Genomic DNA, 13408 nt, shown 5'->3' with positions numbered 1-13408 from the left:
TTCCAAGATGTCTTGAATTAGGCAAGCCTCATATGCAGTTTCCCAGGCAAAACAAGCAACTTATGGAGGAGCTTTGCTTTTCCCGTTAATTTTCCATGTCTATTGTTTTTCCCTTATACATGTATATCTATACATATACATATACACACACACACACACACACACACACACATCTATATATATACATACATATACGTATATATGTGTGTGTGTATGTACACACACACATATATGTATGCATATATATATATATATATATATATATATGCATACATATATGTGTGTGTATATATATGTGTGTATTTTTTCTCCATTTGCCCCTTTTTAATTTGGGGGAGACGAGAAATGGATCCAGTCTGGATAAAGAATCTTCGGCTGTTGTGTGTACCTTTTTACTCGAAACTCCAAACAAGTAGAAATAAGAATTTTTTAGGGGATTGCCCTGTATTGGTCCTTTGGATGAAAGAAAGAAAATTTCTGGATTGGCATTAATAAGAATAGAGAACCTTTAAATGGAAATGTGGTGGTAGCATTGAACTTTATAGTGTCAAGCTTCATATTCTTGGGTTAGCTTTTATTAGGTAATTTTCTCCTTTGTGACTCGAACCGACAACCTTAAGATTAGAAGGTGGAGGTGCTTTCCACTTGAGCTACCCTCTCTTGTCAACATGTTCTTGAGATTAGCTAATTTTATTCTTCTCGAATTGTCTCGAATCACTTCTGGAGTAAGTGGGATTCACTAGATTTTTTATTCAATTCATCTGTTTGTCTACAATGCCCATAACTTTCATAAACTTTTAAGTAGATATGTTCATAGGCTTTTCTAATTCCAATCATCTAATAACTTAGGCTTCCTTCCGCCTCATCCTAGAATCCAGGCATTCATTAGCCAAAAGAACTACATCCATTATTTATCTACCTTAACAAAAGCATGTTTCTTGGCAATAATATTATAGATTCTACCTAGTAGCAAATTAGCCTGAAATCTAATTTCCTTGGTTTCTCCTGTTTTGTTATTGAAGTTGTAAAGGTAGCAGCAGTATAGCTCTAAAAGAACTACATCCATTATTTATCTCCCTTAACAAAAGCATGTGTTTCGGCAATAATATAGATTCTAGCTAGTAAGCTAATTAACCTAAAATCATTTCTGCTTTATTCTGTTTAGTTATTAAATTTGTGACGGTAGCAGCAGTAAAGCTCCTTTCCAAGCTCTCCTTCCAATGAAAATTCTGAAAGTCTTGCTCACATTGTTTTCAAAATTGGCCATCGTTTCTGATTAAAGGCCATAAAATCATCGGGCTTTGTCTCTTGCACTATTCACCGGGTTAAATATTACTCCCTCTGTCCCATTTATGAACCGGCCGCAGAATTTTAAGAAAGAATGAAAGAAAGACTTAACTTTTGAAATTTGTTATCTTTCATAGACATTTGTCGGCTATAAATACCCGCAAGGGTGGCTCAGTTGGTTGAGCATGGGGCTTCCATAATGGAGGTCTCAGGTTTGAAACCCCCTGCCCATGACAGTAGGGGATTTGCCTTCTGGGTTAAGCTCGTTGCATGGGGGCTTGCCTAGTGCGGGTTATATCTCCTGCGTGATTTGCGAGCTATTGCACATGAGCGCATGTTACCCTACGCGCACCCGAAGGGTAGGTTCCCTTGTTATCCGAAAAATAATAATTTGTGTGGCTGTAAATCATCTCATTTAGGGTAAAATGGAAACTTTAAAGTTAAATTGTTTTTTGATATAGAAAGATGGCATTATTTTTGAGACAGACTACATGCCACATAAAATGGAACAGAGAGCAGTACTCAAGTGTTGGTTTCTAGTTGAATCAAACCTGTTTTTGGCGTTTTCTAGAAAAATGCTTGAAGAATATTTTCCTTTTTTCAGTTTCTCAAACTGTGTGTGTGTTGGTTTTTTCCTTTTTCTTAGAAAATCACTTTGAAATTATTTAAAGCTTATTTGAAAATTTGGAAGAATTTTTTCAACTTCTTTGGAAAACCTATGTAGCTTTTCAATTTTCGAAGGAAGTTGAAAGTTTTCTCCAAAGTTCAGAGAGACTTATTGTTTTTTCCTAAGTTTTGCAAACAAACAGTTGAAATGTTTTTTCAAGAAAACATCATAATTTGACATATGAAAAGTGAAAAGTTGAACCCTTGTTTCCATCCATGGAGAAAATTAGGCATTTAATACGTGAAGTCCACACTAAAACTCTACACATAATCTATGTATCTTGGGTTATCCTTGGAACTTATTATAAGTTGTGTATGAAATAAATTTCCTACAAGCTATGGATCCATCTCAAGACGTCTTTGTTATCTTACATAAAGATTTTGCTTATTGTATCAACAACAACAACAACAACATCATACCCAGTATATTCCCACAAGGTGGGGTCTGGGAAGGGTAGAGTGTATGCATACCTTACCCCTACCTTGAGAGATAGGAAGATTGTTTCCGATGGACCCTCGGCTTAAGATGAGGTGCCAAGACAACAATAACAATAGCCAGTAGTAGCAACATATAATAGGATAAATGATGTTAAAGAAAGAAAGAAACAAGCAAGCTATATGAGAGATCTAGAAAAAATAGCGAGTGAACAAAGATAATAATACTCCTAATACGGGAAAGAAATCCGCGCGGCCCCCTACTAGCCCTCTACTCTGATACTCGACCTCCACCCCCTCCTATCACCGGTCATGTCTTCGGTAAGCTGAAGTAGCGCCATATCCTGCTGAATCATCTCTGCCCAGGCCTTCTTTGGCCTACCCCTCCCTCTCTTCAGGCCCTCCACTGCCAGCCTCTCACACATTCTCCCTGGCGCATCAACACATCTCCGCTGCACATGGCCGAGCCATCTCAACCTCCCTTCCTGCATCTTATCCACCACTGGGGCCACACCCAGCTTGTCCCGAATCACTTCATTTCGAATCCTATCTCTACTGATATGCCCGCACATCCATCTCAGCATCCGCATCTCTACTACCTTCATCTTCTGGACATGTTTCTTAACTGGCCAGCATTCCGTCCCACATAACATAGTCGATCTAACCACCACTTTGTAGAACTTTCCGTTTAGTATAGGTGGCACCTCTTTATCGCACAACACCCCCGATGCGAGCTTCCATTTCATCCATCCCGCTCCAATACGATATGTGATCGCCATCAATCTCGCCATTCCTTTGGATGATCGACCCCAGGTACTTGAAACTTTCTTTCTTCGGGATGACCTGAGTATATAGCTGCACGTCCTCGTCCTCGTCCTGTGCCACTGAACTTGCACTCTTAAGTACTCTGTCTTAGTCCTGCTCAACTTGAAACCTTTCGACTTCAAGGTCTGTCTCCAAACCTCTAGTCTCGCGTTAACTCCAGGGTCTGTCTCCTAACCTCCAGGTACTTGAAATTTTGCTTGTTGTATCAGCTTACCTTATTGTTGATGAACATTTAGCTTGACACCAAATAGAAGGCTGTATAGTTTATCTAGGCTGGATAATATTTAAGAAATTCCAATGTTCTAGTTTAAGCTTGTCATCATATGGCAAGAAAAAGAAAGTCAATTTTACATGTGATGAAATTCAAAGGTGCTACGTAAATTTTTCTAGTTCTCATGATTCATTGAGTTAGCTTGTACCGGGACACAAATTTCAATCTTTAGTTTTGAAGGTTTAGTTACAGTTCTACTAAGTAGCTCTTTGTAATTGGTATTGGATTTATGTTAGTTTAAGGTTTAAAATATCATCAAATAAGGAACCATCTTTTATAGGTACTCGATGCATTGGTCAGTCTATTCTGCAGGTCAAATATCTCTGCAGAAACATTGTGGGATGGTGGTTGGCTTTTGCGCCAGTTGCTTCCATACAGTGAGGCGGATTTTAACAGTCATCATGTTAAATTATTGAAAGTAAGTCAAAACAATTAGAAACTTACCTCTTGTACTTCTTCATTTATTTTATCTATGTTGGTTGATTGTTTATCTACTTATGTTAGCAGTAGTTGGTGCAACAAAGACTTCTAGCATGAAAGATTGCACAAAGCAAGTCTTTCAAAATTATGAGGATTATGCCTCTTTCACCCCACTCCCTTGGTCCCATTTTATGTGACACTTTCCTTTTTTACTCTGTCTGGAAAAAAAGGACACTTTTATCTTGAAACTACTTAATTTTATTCCTATTTACGCTTAATGGCCTGACTTGTTGGGACCCTTACCATCACTTATTTAAAATGGAAAGACTTGTGGAGAACTCTCTTCGCCACTTATTTAAAAGGATACTTTTGGTACTTCGCATATATTTTGTTAAAGTTTTCTTTCAATTCTTAAACTACATGCTCCTTTCTTTCCGGACTGTTCTACCATGACTTGCTCGCTTTTGTTATTCCTTGCTTTCAAATTGTTTTCGATATGCTTGGTCCTATCTAACCTTTTGTCTTGTTTTTCCTCTCTTGAGCCGAGGGTCTTTCGGAAACAGCCGCCCTACCTCCTACCTTTCAAGGTGGGGGTTAGGTCTGCGTACACTCTACCCTCCCCAGACCCCACATGGTGGGATTATACTGGGCTTCTTGTTGTTGTCTTAAACTACATGCCCAGTCAACACCGTCACATAAATTGGGACTGTGGAAGTAAGATTTGTATCTTGTTGGACTTCTAATTTTCAAAGGTCTTCATATGAGGGTTGCTACTTTTGTTCTCTCTTTTCCAAATGATAAAAACAGATTCAACTTTAATTGTAATAGGTCTCTTCTTGGTTAACCTGTTATAGCTGTTGTTAATGAGGTGGGCATTTGTAATGTGTGAAGGATTCATTCCACAGTTGTACTAGCTGTATTCTTGATGAAACGAAAGGAACTTGGCCTGATCTGCTAATTATGGTACTTTGTGATGAGTGGAGGAAGTGCAAAAGAAGTATGTTATGTCCATACATTCCGTTATTTAATGGTTCTATTTTTATTTTATTTTTATTTTTTTATTAAATGGTTCTATTAATTCCTTTTAGATGATTAACTAATGTGAAGAGAATGTCAATTGCAGCTATTGAAGCATCTTCTCCAAGGAAAGATCCCAAATTAATGCTTTTGCCATCACACAAGCCCCTTTCTGAAGGTATGGCTGTTCCTCTCTTACTATCTCGATCTTTTGGCTTCAATTACCTAAAGGTTATGAGAAGTAACTTCTAATTATTTTCAGTCTTCTGTATGTTTGATTGGGGTGCTCTGACTCTTCTGCTTTTAATTTAGTTGTACTGTTTTTCCATGGCAGAACTTGCTCCTGGCGAATCGTCTTTTGCTGCAGGTGAAAGGTTGTGCGAGATAGTTAAGGTTGGACTCCATCTTATCTGACTTGTTTAATAAAAGTGAAACGTAGAGATGAATGCTGATATTTACTGAATATCTTGGGGCCTCCACATGCTTGAGATGGAGAACCAGTATCGACCGGGAATCTCCCTTTATAAACTTGGGTTTACAGTTGATATCCTGCTAATCTTTGTTTTGATAATCTATAGGTGTTTGTACTACTGCATCAGCTTCATAGTTTTTCAGTAGGAAAAGTGTTGCCCGATCAACCTCCTATACATCCTACAGTTGATGTCATGGAAACAGCCCGAGCAAAAAGGGCTGGCGTTGATAGTTTGGGTCCAAAACCAAGCGTTGAATTAAGTCTCGGTCAGTTCCTGTTTTTTGTTCTTCCTGTATTCTTCTTATAACAGGATACCTGAACCTCAAAAAAAAATAAAAAAAAAATCATAACTCCCCAACGCCACACCAAATCTTACTCATGTTTTACTGCTAGACCAAATTGTATGATATAAACTAGTCTATGAAGGAACCTATTGTCAACATTCTAAACCTGCTTTGCTCTGTTGTTCTGTAGTTGATGCGGTTCCTTGTAGAATAGCATTTGAGAGGGGCAAAGAACGTCATTTCCACTTTCTGGCCATCTCTGTAGGAACCTCTGGATGGCTTATCCTTGCAGATGAATTACCTGTGAGGCCAAGCTTTGGTGTGGTTCGTGTAGTTGCACCTCTGGGGGGTTGCAATGTAAGTATACCTTTTCTTTTTTTCCTAATATAAGTATACCTTTCTGCTATCTTCCTTTTTTTTTTTTTTTTTTTTTCTTTTTTAATAAATAAGTTATGTCCTGTGGTATTAGGTATATTTTGTAGTAAAAATGATTAGGCCGGCGGGTCCCATTCCTTATCCTAATGAAGCAGCTGCTTTAAATAAAACTCAGACCTTACATTGAGTAGTTTCAGAACTACCGAAAAGAAAGAAAACAACCTACTCAGGAATGAATCTGATAAATCGACCTTGCAATGGGATCCCTAATTCCAGTGATCTATTGAAATGGAAATCTTGCAAATTACTCCCTCCGGATAAAAAAAAAGAGTCCACTTAGCCATTTGCACACCCCTTAAGAAAATACTAACTCCTTGGAAAAAATAGGTAATTTGACTAAACTACCCCTGATTAAATAGGCATTGGGATTTGATCATATAACACTTAATAGGGGCAAATCTGAAAAACAAGGTTAATTCTTTCTTGATTTGATAAGTGGACACTTTTTTTGACCCAAGAAAAAAAGGCTAAGTGGACACTTATTTTGATCCGGAGGGAGTACTTTCCAATCTGTGGTAGACTGGAATATTCTTTGAAAAAAAAAACAGTAGTTATAATCCATATCGTCCAAGGTTGTCATTTTCTTGTTTTCCCACTTCAGCCCAGAATTGACGAGAAGCACATGAGATGGTTACACCTTCGAATACGTCCATCGTCTTTACCTTACATAGATGCTGCAAAGCATACAGCCCATGCTAAAGTTAAGTCAAAAGCTTTGGTCGATGGGCGGTGGACTCTGGCTTTTCGAGATGAGGATTCTTGCAAAGCTGCTTTTTCTATGATTGTTGAAGAGCAAAAGTTACTTAGCGATGAGGTTGAGAGAAGAATAAAACCTATGCTTGATATTGAAAGAACTATTGATACTTCAACAAAATAGATACAGGTCTCCTGAGAGTACATCTACAAGAATATGACCATATAGGCATTTTGAGATTTTCACCCGTTTGATATTTTATTCTCTCTCTCTCTCTCTCTCTCTCTCTCTCTACCTCAATATCATTTTACAGCAGGGGATGGAGATAATATTAAGCTTTACCACCCTTTTGTATATGGTTAAAGGAAGCCCTAGGTATCTGTAAATTAGAGTATGTGATAGAGCCCATTCTTGTATATTAGGTTACTTTTATCATTTCTGATTTGCTAACCTCACTATCATGTATGGTCAATTCTTTAGTTCTTTGAAACTTCCTTCCTCACATATGTAAAGATGTTGTATAATTATGCAAAATGTAAAAGTTGTGAGACAGCTTCTGCTTTCACAAGTTTTGCTCAGTTTTTAGATACAGTTACGTTAAAATTGGAGTTGCGTGCGTTTCAAGAGCACTGGTATATTATCTGTCACTGCTAGCAGTGTTTCGTTTTGTCATAGCAAGTGTTTCATCTGTATATTGCAATGTGACGTGGTCCTTGTAATTATCTTCTGGTCAAATGGGGATCCGGTTACATGTACGTATTTGTCGAATGCATCACGCGGGAAGTGGAAAGTGGTAAAGAATTCACTGTACGTATTCACAAGGTAATAATGTTTATGGTTGGGTTATAAGTACTTCTATGTAAAGGAAAATTACACTGAATTTAACCTTTGGAACTTTGATTTCAACGAGTACTCAAATCTTTTTAAAAGTTTTCTTCCGGTACCTGGTTTTAAATTCTTGTGCCAATTTTTACTTTTTTTTGTTTCATTTGATACCTGCAGTAACTTTACCCAAATCTCATTAAGAGGGTTTACATGACTGCTAGCTTTGGACAAAGTGTCATAGAATAAGACCATTATTTGTAAAGATGAATTTACCGCTTAATGAGGATAGCATAACTATTCTGCCCCCTGGGTTGCTCAGGTGACTCATGATGAGTTGATTATTCTGAGTTGATATTGCAATGAGCAACCTAACCTTTTTCTTAACTTCAGTTTGTGGTCAATATGTTCTATACCCGATTCCCACCCCCAGCAAACGTCTTATGCCTTCTTTTATCTCCCAAGTATTCACTAATTCTATTTTCTCTCATAATAGCGATCGTGTTCCTCCCCACTCCTCTCTTCGGTATTTGTTCTCTCTGCTAGAGGGTTGTCCTGGGGTTGCCATGGACAGTATGGAGGCTATTATTTGGGAAGGAAATTTGAAATGTATTGAGCGGAAAAAATTAGGTATTTTGTATTATTACTTCTAGTGGGTTGTGGGTGAAATTAGAAAAGCGGAATGGCCAATGAAAATTAGGTGGATTGGTAATTTATGAGCCGGTTATTAATATTTAGCTGTAATTTGAAATGTAATTGGAAAAGATCTCTGCAAATAAAAAAAATTAGTCTGACTAAAGCACAAAACAATTTCAGTATAGTGTGCTGGGATTGGAAAAAGGACATGGTGTGCCCATCAGCCCGCCAGCAAAAAGAAAAAGGCTGGAAAAAGTTCAATTTTAAGCAAATGACCTGAAATAACTCTTAGCTCAAAATAAAAATAAATTTAGTCAAACCCTACTTGTTCACTTTCTCCTCTATTTCTTTCCCCTCATTGGATGCTGATGACAAAGAGGCCGCAACGCTTCTCCGGCAAACTCCAACACTGGGAAAGGAGAGAATTGTCTTACTTTTTTAACTACTCCCTTTGTTCCAAAAAGACTGTCCTCTTTTGATTTGATACAAAATTTAATAAATAAAGGAAGACTTTTGAAATGTGTAGTCCAAAACAAGCTTTAGATATTTGTATGGTTGTAAATCATCATATAAAGTTAAATTGTTTTTAAATATAAAAAGAGAACAATTTTTTTGGGACAGACTAAAGAGGAAAGGAGGATAATTTTTTTTGGAGAGGGAGTATATTTTTTTAACTATATCTTCTATTTTCTGTGGTTCATTCCTGCAGTCAAAATATATACTATCATCCCTTCGTGACGAATACCAAAATACTATTTGTATAAGAGCCAAATCATTCAAAATAAGTTTAATTGCTGCAAAATAGAAGGCACGGGGACCAATTTTAAGAAATTGACTAATTCAATACAGAGCAGCAATAACATCACAAATTGTACACTATTCAGATGCTCCTACCAGACCATTTTTTATTATGAGCCCGTTTGGATTGGCTTATAAGTTGCTTATAAGCTGTTTTAAGCTTTTTTGAGTAGGGCAATTGGCGCGAATGCCCCTCTTTTGGGTTGGTCTTTAGATTTTGCCCCTCAAAATGGTGGTCTTTAATTATTGCCTTTCCGAGCAAAACTAATATGGTAAAAAGACAGTACTACCCCTAATCGTTACATATAAAACACAACAAAAATCGTTATTCTCAAATCCTTCTATCGTTAACCCAGCCCAACTTCGTTCCCAAGCTAGATTTCTCAATTATTCAAATCGTTGTTTCAAGCCAGATTTCTCCATTGATTTTGCTGCTACAACATCAGTAAAAGGTACAAATCCTAATTCAACTCAATTTAACGATTTTATTGAGTTTAGATTGTTAATATTTGAAAAAGATCATCTTCTACGACCTGATTATTAAGAAACAGATGACATACAACTCAAATTGAACATTACGCATGATAAAATTAATCAGCAAAATAGAATCGATTGGATTTAATGCTTTGTTCTGATTTTAATTACTTTATACCTTAATTAAATTAGTATACAATTCTTATTTACTTGAAATTGTAATTATAGTAAATTCAATTTAAATCAGGCAATGCTTATCGATTTAAACTTGAATTACGGTAAACTGTGTGCAAATTTAGAACAAGTATGCCGGAGGGAGGAAAAAGTTCAATTTACAAAAGAGTAGAGTATGCCGTTAACGGCAATGTTCTGAACCAATTTCATAACAAGTATGCCGGAGAAGACAAAAGTTTTGGTTTATATAGAAGTATAAATTAGTCCAGTTGCGTCAATCCTCTAATTGGAACAACTGTTGCAGGAATTTGATTTAAATTGGATGAAGGTAGAGGAGTTTTTCATTTTTTTTAATTTTTTTTAACCAAAAACAGTTACTGCATTATCATCAGCAAAACAAAAAGTGATTATGCCGGAGGAGGCAAAGTTCAATTTACAAAAGAGTAGAGTATGCCGTTAACGGCAATGTTCTGAACCAATTTCATAACAAGTATGCTGGAGAAGACAAAAGTTCTGGTTTATGTAGAAGTATAAATTAGTCCAGTTGCGTCAATCCTCTAATTGGAATAACTGTTGCAGACATTTGATTTAAATTGGATGAAGGTAGAGGAGGTTTTCATTTTTTTTTATTTTTTTAACCAAAAACAGTTACTGCATTATCATCAGCAAAACAAAAAGTGCTTATGTCGGCGGAGGCAAAAGTTCAATTTACAAAAGAGTAGAGTATGCCGTTAATGGCAATGTTCTGAACCAATTTCATAACAAGTATGCCAGAGAAGGCAAAAGTACAATTTACAAAGTAGCAGAGTATGCCGTTACTGGCAAAGTTCTGAACAAACTTCTGAACAAGTATGCCGTAGAAGGCAATACTTCTGTTTAGAAGCCATTAAAGTAAAATTCTACAAACCTAAAAAAACTTACACTTCATTAACATATATATATATATATATATATATATATATATATATATATATATATATATATATATCCACAAAACATAAAATCCTAACTTCATAAGTACCAAACTACCATCATCAGTTCTAATTTCACGTGTACCCATTCCAAATTGCCCCATCGTCAACTTGGCCAGTGTGCTGGAATAACCTCTGCCTTACAAATCGTAATTCTCTTCGCAGATCATCATTTTCTATACTTAGAGCACCGTAAAGAGCCCTCAGAAAATCTCTGTCTCTTTTGATATCAACAATTTCATGAGTAATTTGCAAATTTGCAATATTAGGATGAATTTGGTTATGAGGATGGGCATGTTCATGTGCTTGCCCGTGGCCACCATTAACATGTACAATATGTTGATTTTGGTTCATTTTGTATGTGATTATATCTGGTTTTCAGAAGTAAAGTGTTTTTTTTCCTTCTTCCAAAAGTTGTGTTGGTTTATATAGAAGTATAAATTAGTCCATTTTAAATTGGAATAACTGTTGCATGGATTTGATTTAAATTTGATAAAGACAGAGGAGGTTTTTCAGTTTCATGAAATAACTGTTGCAATTTCATTGGAATAACTGTTGCAGAAACAGTTACTCCATTTTTGAAGAATGCTGGTAGCGGCAGAACTTCTGTTTACAAAATGGTAGAGTATGCCGTTTCAGGCATACTTCATGACTTTACATACAAAGCCTGCTGGGAAGGTCAGAACTTAAATTTTCAAAACTAACAACTTAAATACATTTCATTTTGATTTTTTCTCAAGTGAATCTCTCTTTATGCAGGAAGTTTAACAAAAAAAATGATACCAAGATGCATCTACGTAGCCTTCAACGGCAAATGGGACGCCGCCTACAATTATGTTAATCATGAAACCAAGCTAATACTTGTCAATGATGGTGTAAATTTTCAACAATTCACTCAACAAATATTTGCAAGGCATACACAAGATACTCAGCAAAAAGAGGCCAACATATGGTTTGACACCAGTGAGAAAACATCCAAAGGGATGCGTGTAACAAACGACATTGATCTTCACACTTGCTTGTACCTGCTCAACAACAATGACAACTTCAGGAATTCCCGTTTCATATTAGAGTTCAATTCAGCTGATGCGGAGAACAACCCATTACAAGAACATCATAATGAATCTATCCTAATGACAGAAGGACAAACCATAGAGGAAATTGACAGACAACTCTGCATTGCTTATGAAGAAGACATGTCTGAAGTTGGATTGGATGACGAACAACACAGCCCTATTGGACATAACCTTGGGATTCCACTTGAGCAGAGCGAGATAGTAACTCCTAACCAGACACCTCAGCAGCTACAATGGCAACCGCCAAACATTGAGCAAGTTGTAAACAATGACCTTTCTCAGCATCCAACTTCAATGAATGTTGTATCACTTACTCCGAGCATGACAGTTGAAGAGACACAAACACAGCCATGCAACAAAACAAAGACACTAAAAAGGAAGAGGATACAAAATGATACACAAATTTTGACACCTAGTGCATCGATTGATCAAATAGAAGTTGACATTTTATTCAAAGACAAAGATACCGTGAAAAAGTGCATGAATAACATTGCAATTACTCGTCATCAACAGTACAAGGTAGAAAAGTCATGCACGCAACGGTATTACATCAGATGTGTTGATCCAATCTGCATTTTGCATTTCCACAGTTCAAGGTTCAGAGGATCAGAACTTTTCAAAGTAGTTAACTTTGAAAAGAGACATAGTTGTTCAATAAATTTCATCACCTCTGACATGAGGAATGCAACTTCAAAAGTCATAGCGGAATACATTACAGACCTAGTACGCCATACACTACAAGAGATAACACCCAAATTTGTCATTGAAGAAATGAGAAGCAGATATGGCTTGCACATTGGTTACCACAAAGCATGGCGTTCCCTCCAACACACTTATAATGTCATAAGAGGAAGCCCAGAAAATAACTACACACTTCTACCGCAATATCTTCACATGATGAAATTAAGAAATCCTGGAACAGTTGCTAACATCAAATAGACCGCTGACAATAAGTTTAAATATGCTTTTTTCGCGTATGGAGCATCAATTGAGGGTTGGAAACACTGCAGACCAGTAATGATGGTGAATGCAACCTTCTTGAAATCAAAATACCGCGGTGTGCTCATGATAGCAGTAGCAAAAGATGGAAACAACATCATATTTCCTCTCGCATTTGGTATTGCAGACTCTGAGAATAATGAATCCTACAGGTGGTTCTTCAGACACGTGAAAAAGGTGTTTGGCACGCGCAAAGAGCTATCAATTCTTTCCGATCGCCACTCGTCAATTGCAACTGCAATCAAAGAACTGTATCCAGATACCCAGCATGGAATATGCATCTACCACATGGAGAAGAACTTGTAAAAATATTTCCCATCCGAAGTGATCCTATCACTGTTCTACAATGCAACAACTACCTACAAACAGGCAAAGTTTCGTACCTATATGTCACAGATACAACAAATTGACCCAAAAGCTGCAGAATACATAGAAGAAGAACCACCGGAAAGATGGGCACGTTCATTCCACACCAACAGGCGTTACAACATGCTCACAACAAACAATGTCGAGACAATGAATTCTGTATTGAGGAAAGCAAGGGAGTTGCCAATAATGGCATGTATTGATTACATCCAGAACAAGCTGCAAAATTGGTTTTACCAGAGAAAATTGGACGCAACAGGACCGTCCCATGACCTGACATGTTGGG

The 13408-nt window shown here is 36.9% G+C and overlaps 1 protein-coding gene across 3 annotated transcripts in view; it reads left to right on the top strand.

Moving 5' to 3' along the window:
• Positions 1-7358, top strand: part of LOC132603394 (protein TRANSPARENT TESTA 9) — a 37738-nt gene extending 30380 nt beyond the window's left edge. For all 3 annotated transcript variants that reach the window (XM_060316422.1, XM_060316421.1, XM_060316423.1), the window contains 7 exons: positions 3765-3902; positions 4796-4901; positions 5028-5099; positions 5256-5314; positions 5500-5659; positions 5868-6034; positions 6714-7358. In XM_060316422.1, coding sequence (XP_060172405.1) covers positions 3765-3902; positions 4796-4901; positions 5028-5099; positions 5256-5314; positions 5500-5659; positions 5868-6034; positions 6714-6989 — 978 coding nt within the window. In that variant the 3' untranslated portion in view covers positions 6990-7358. The remainder of the gene's footprint in view (positions 1-3764; positions 3903-4795; positions 4902-5027; positions 5100-5255; positions 5315-5499; positions 5660-5867; positions 6035-6713) is intronic.
• The last annotated feature ends 6050 nt before the right edge of the window (positions 7359-13408 follow it).

The sequence above is a fragment of the Lycium barbarum genome, chromosome 7 (assembly GCF_019175385.1).
Source record: "Lycium barbarum isolate Lr01 chromosome 7, ASM1917538v2, whole genome shotgun sequence".
NCBI classification, from domain to species: domain Eukaryota; kingdom Viridiplantae; phylum Streptophyta; class Magnoliopsida; order Solanales; family Solanaceae; genus Lycium; species Lycium barbarum.
The sequence above is the reverse complement of the archived record's forward strand: the minus strand, read 5'-3'. Positions and strand labels throughout refer to the sequence as shown.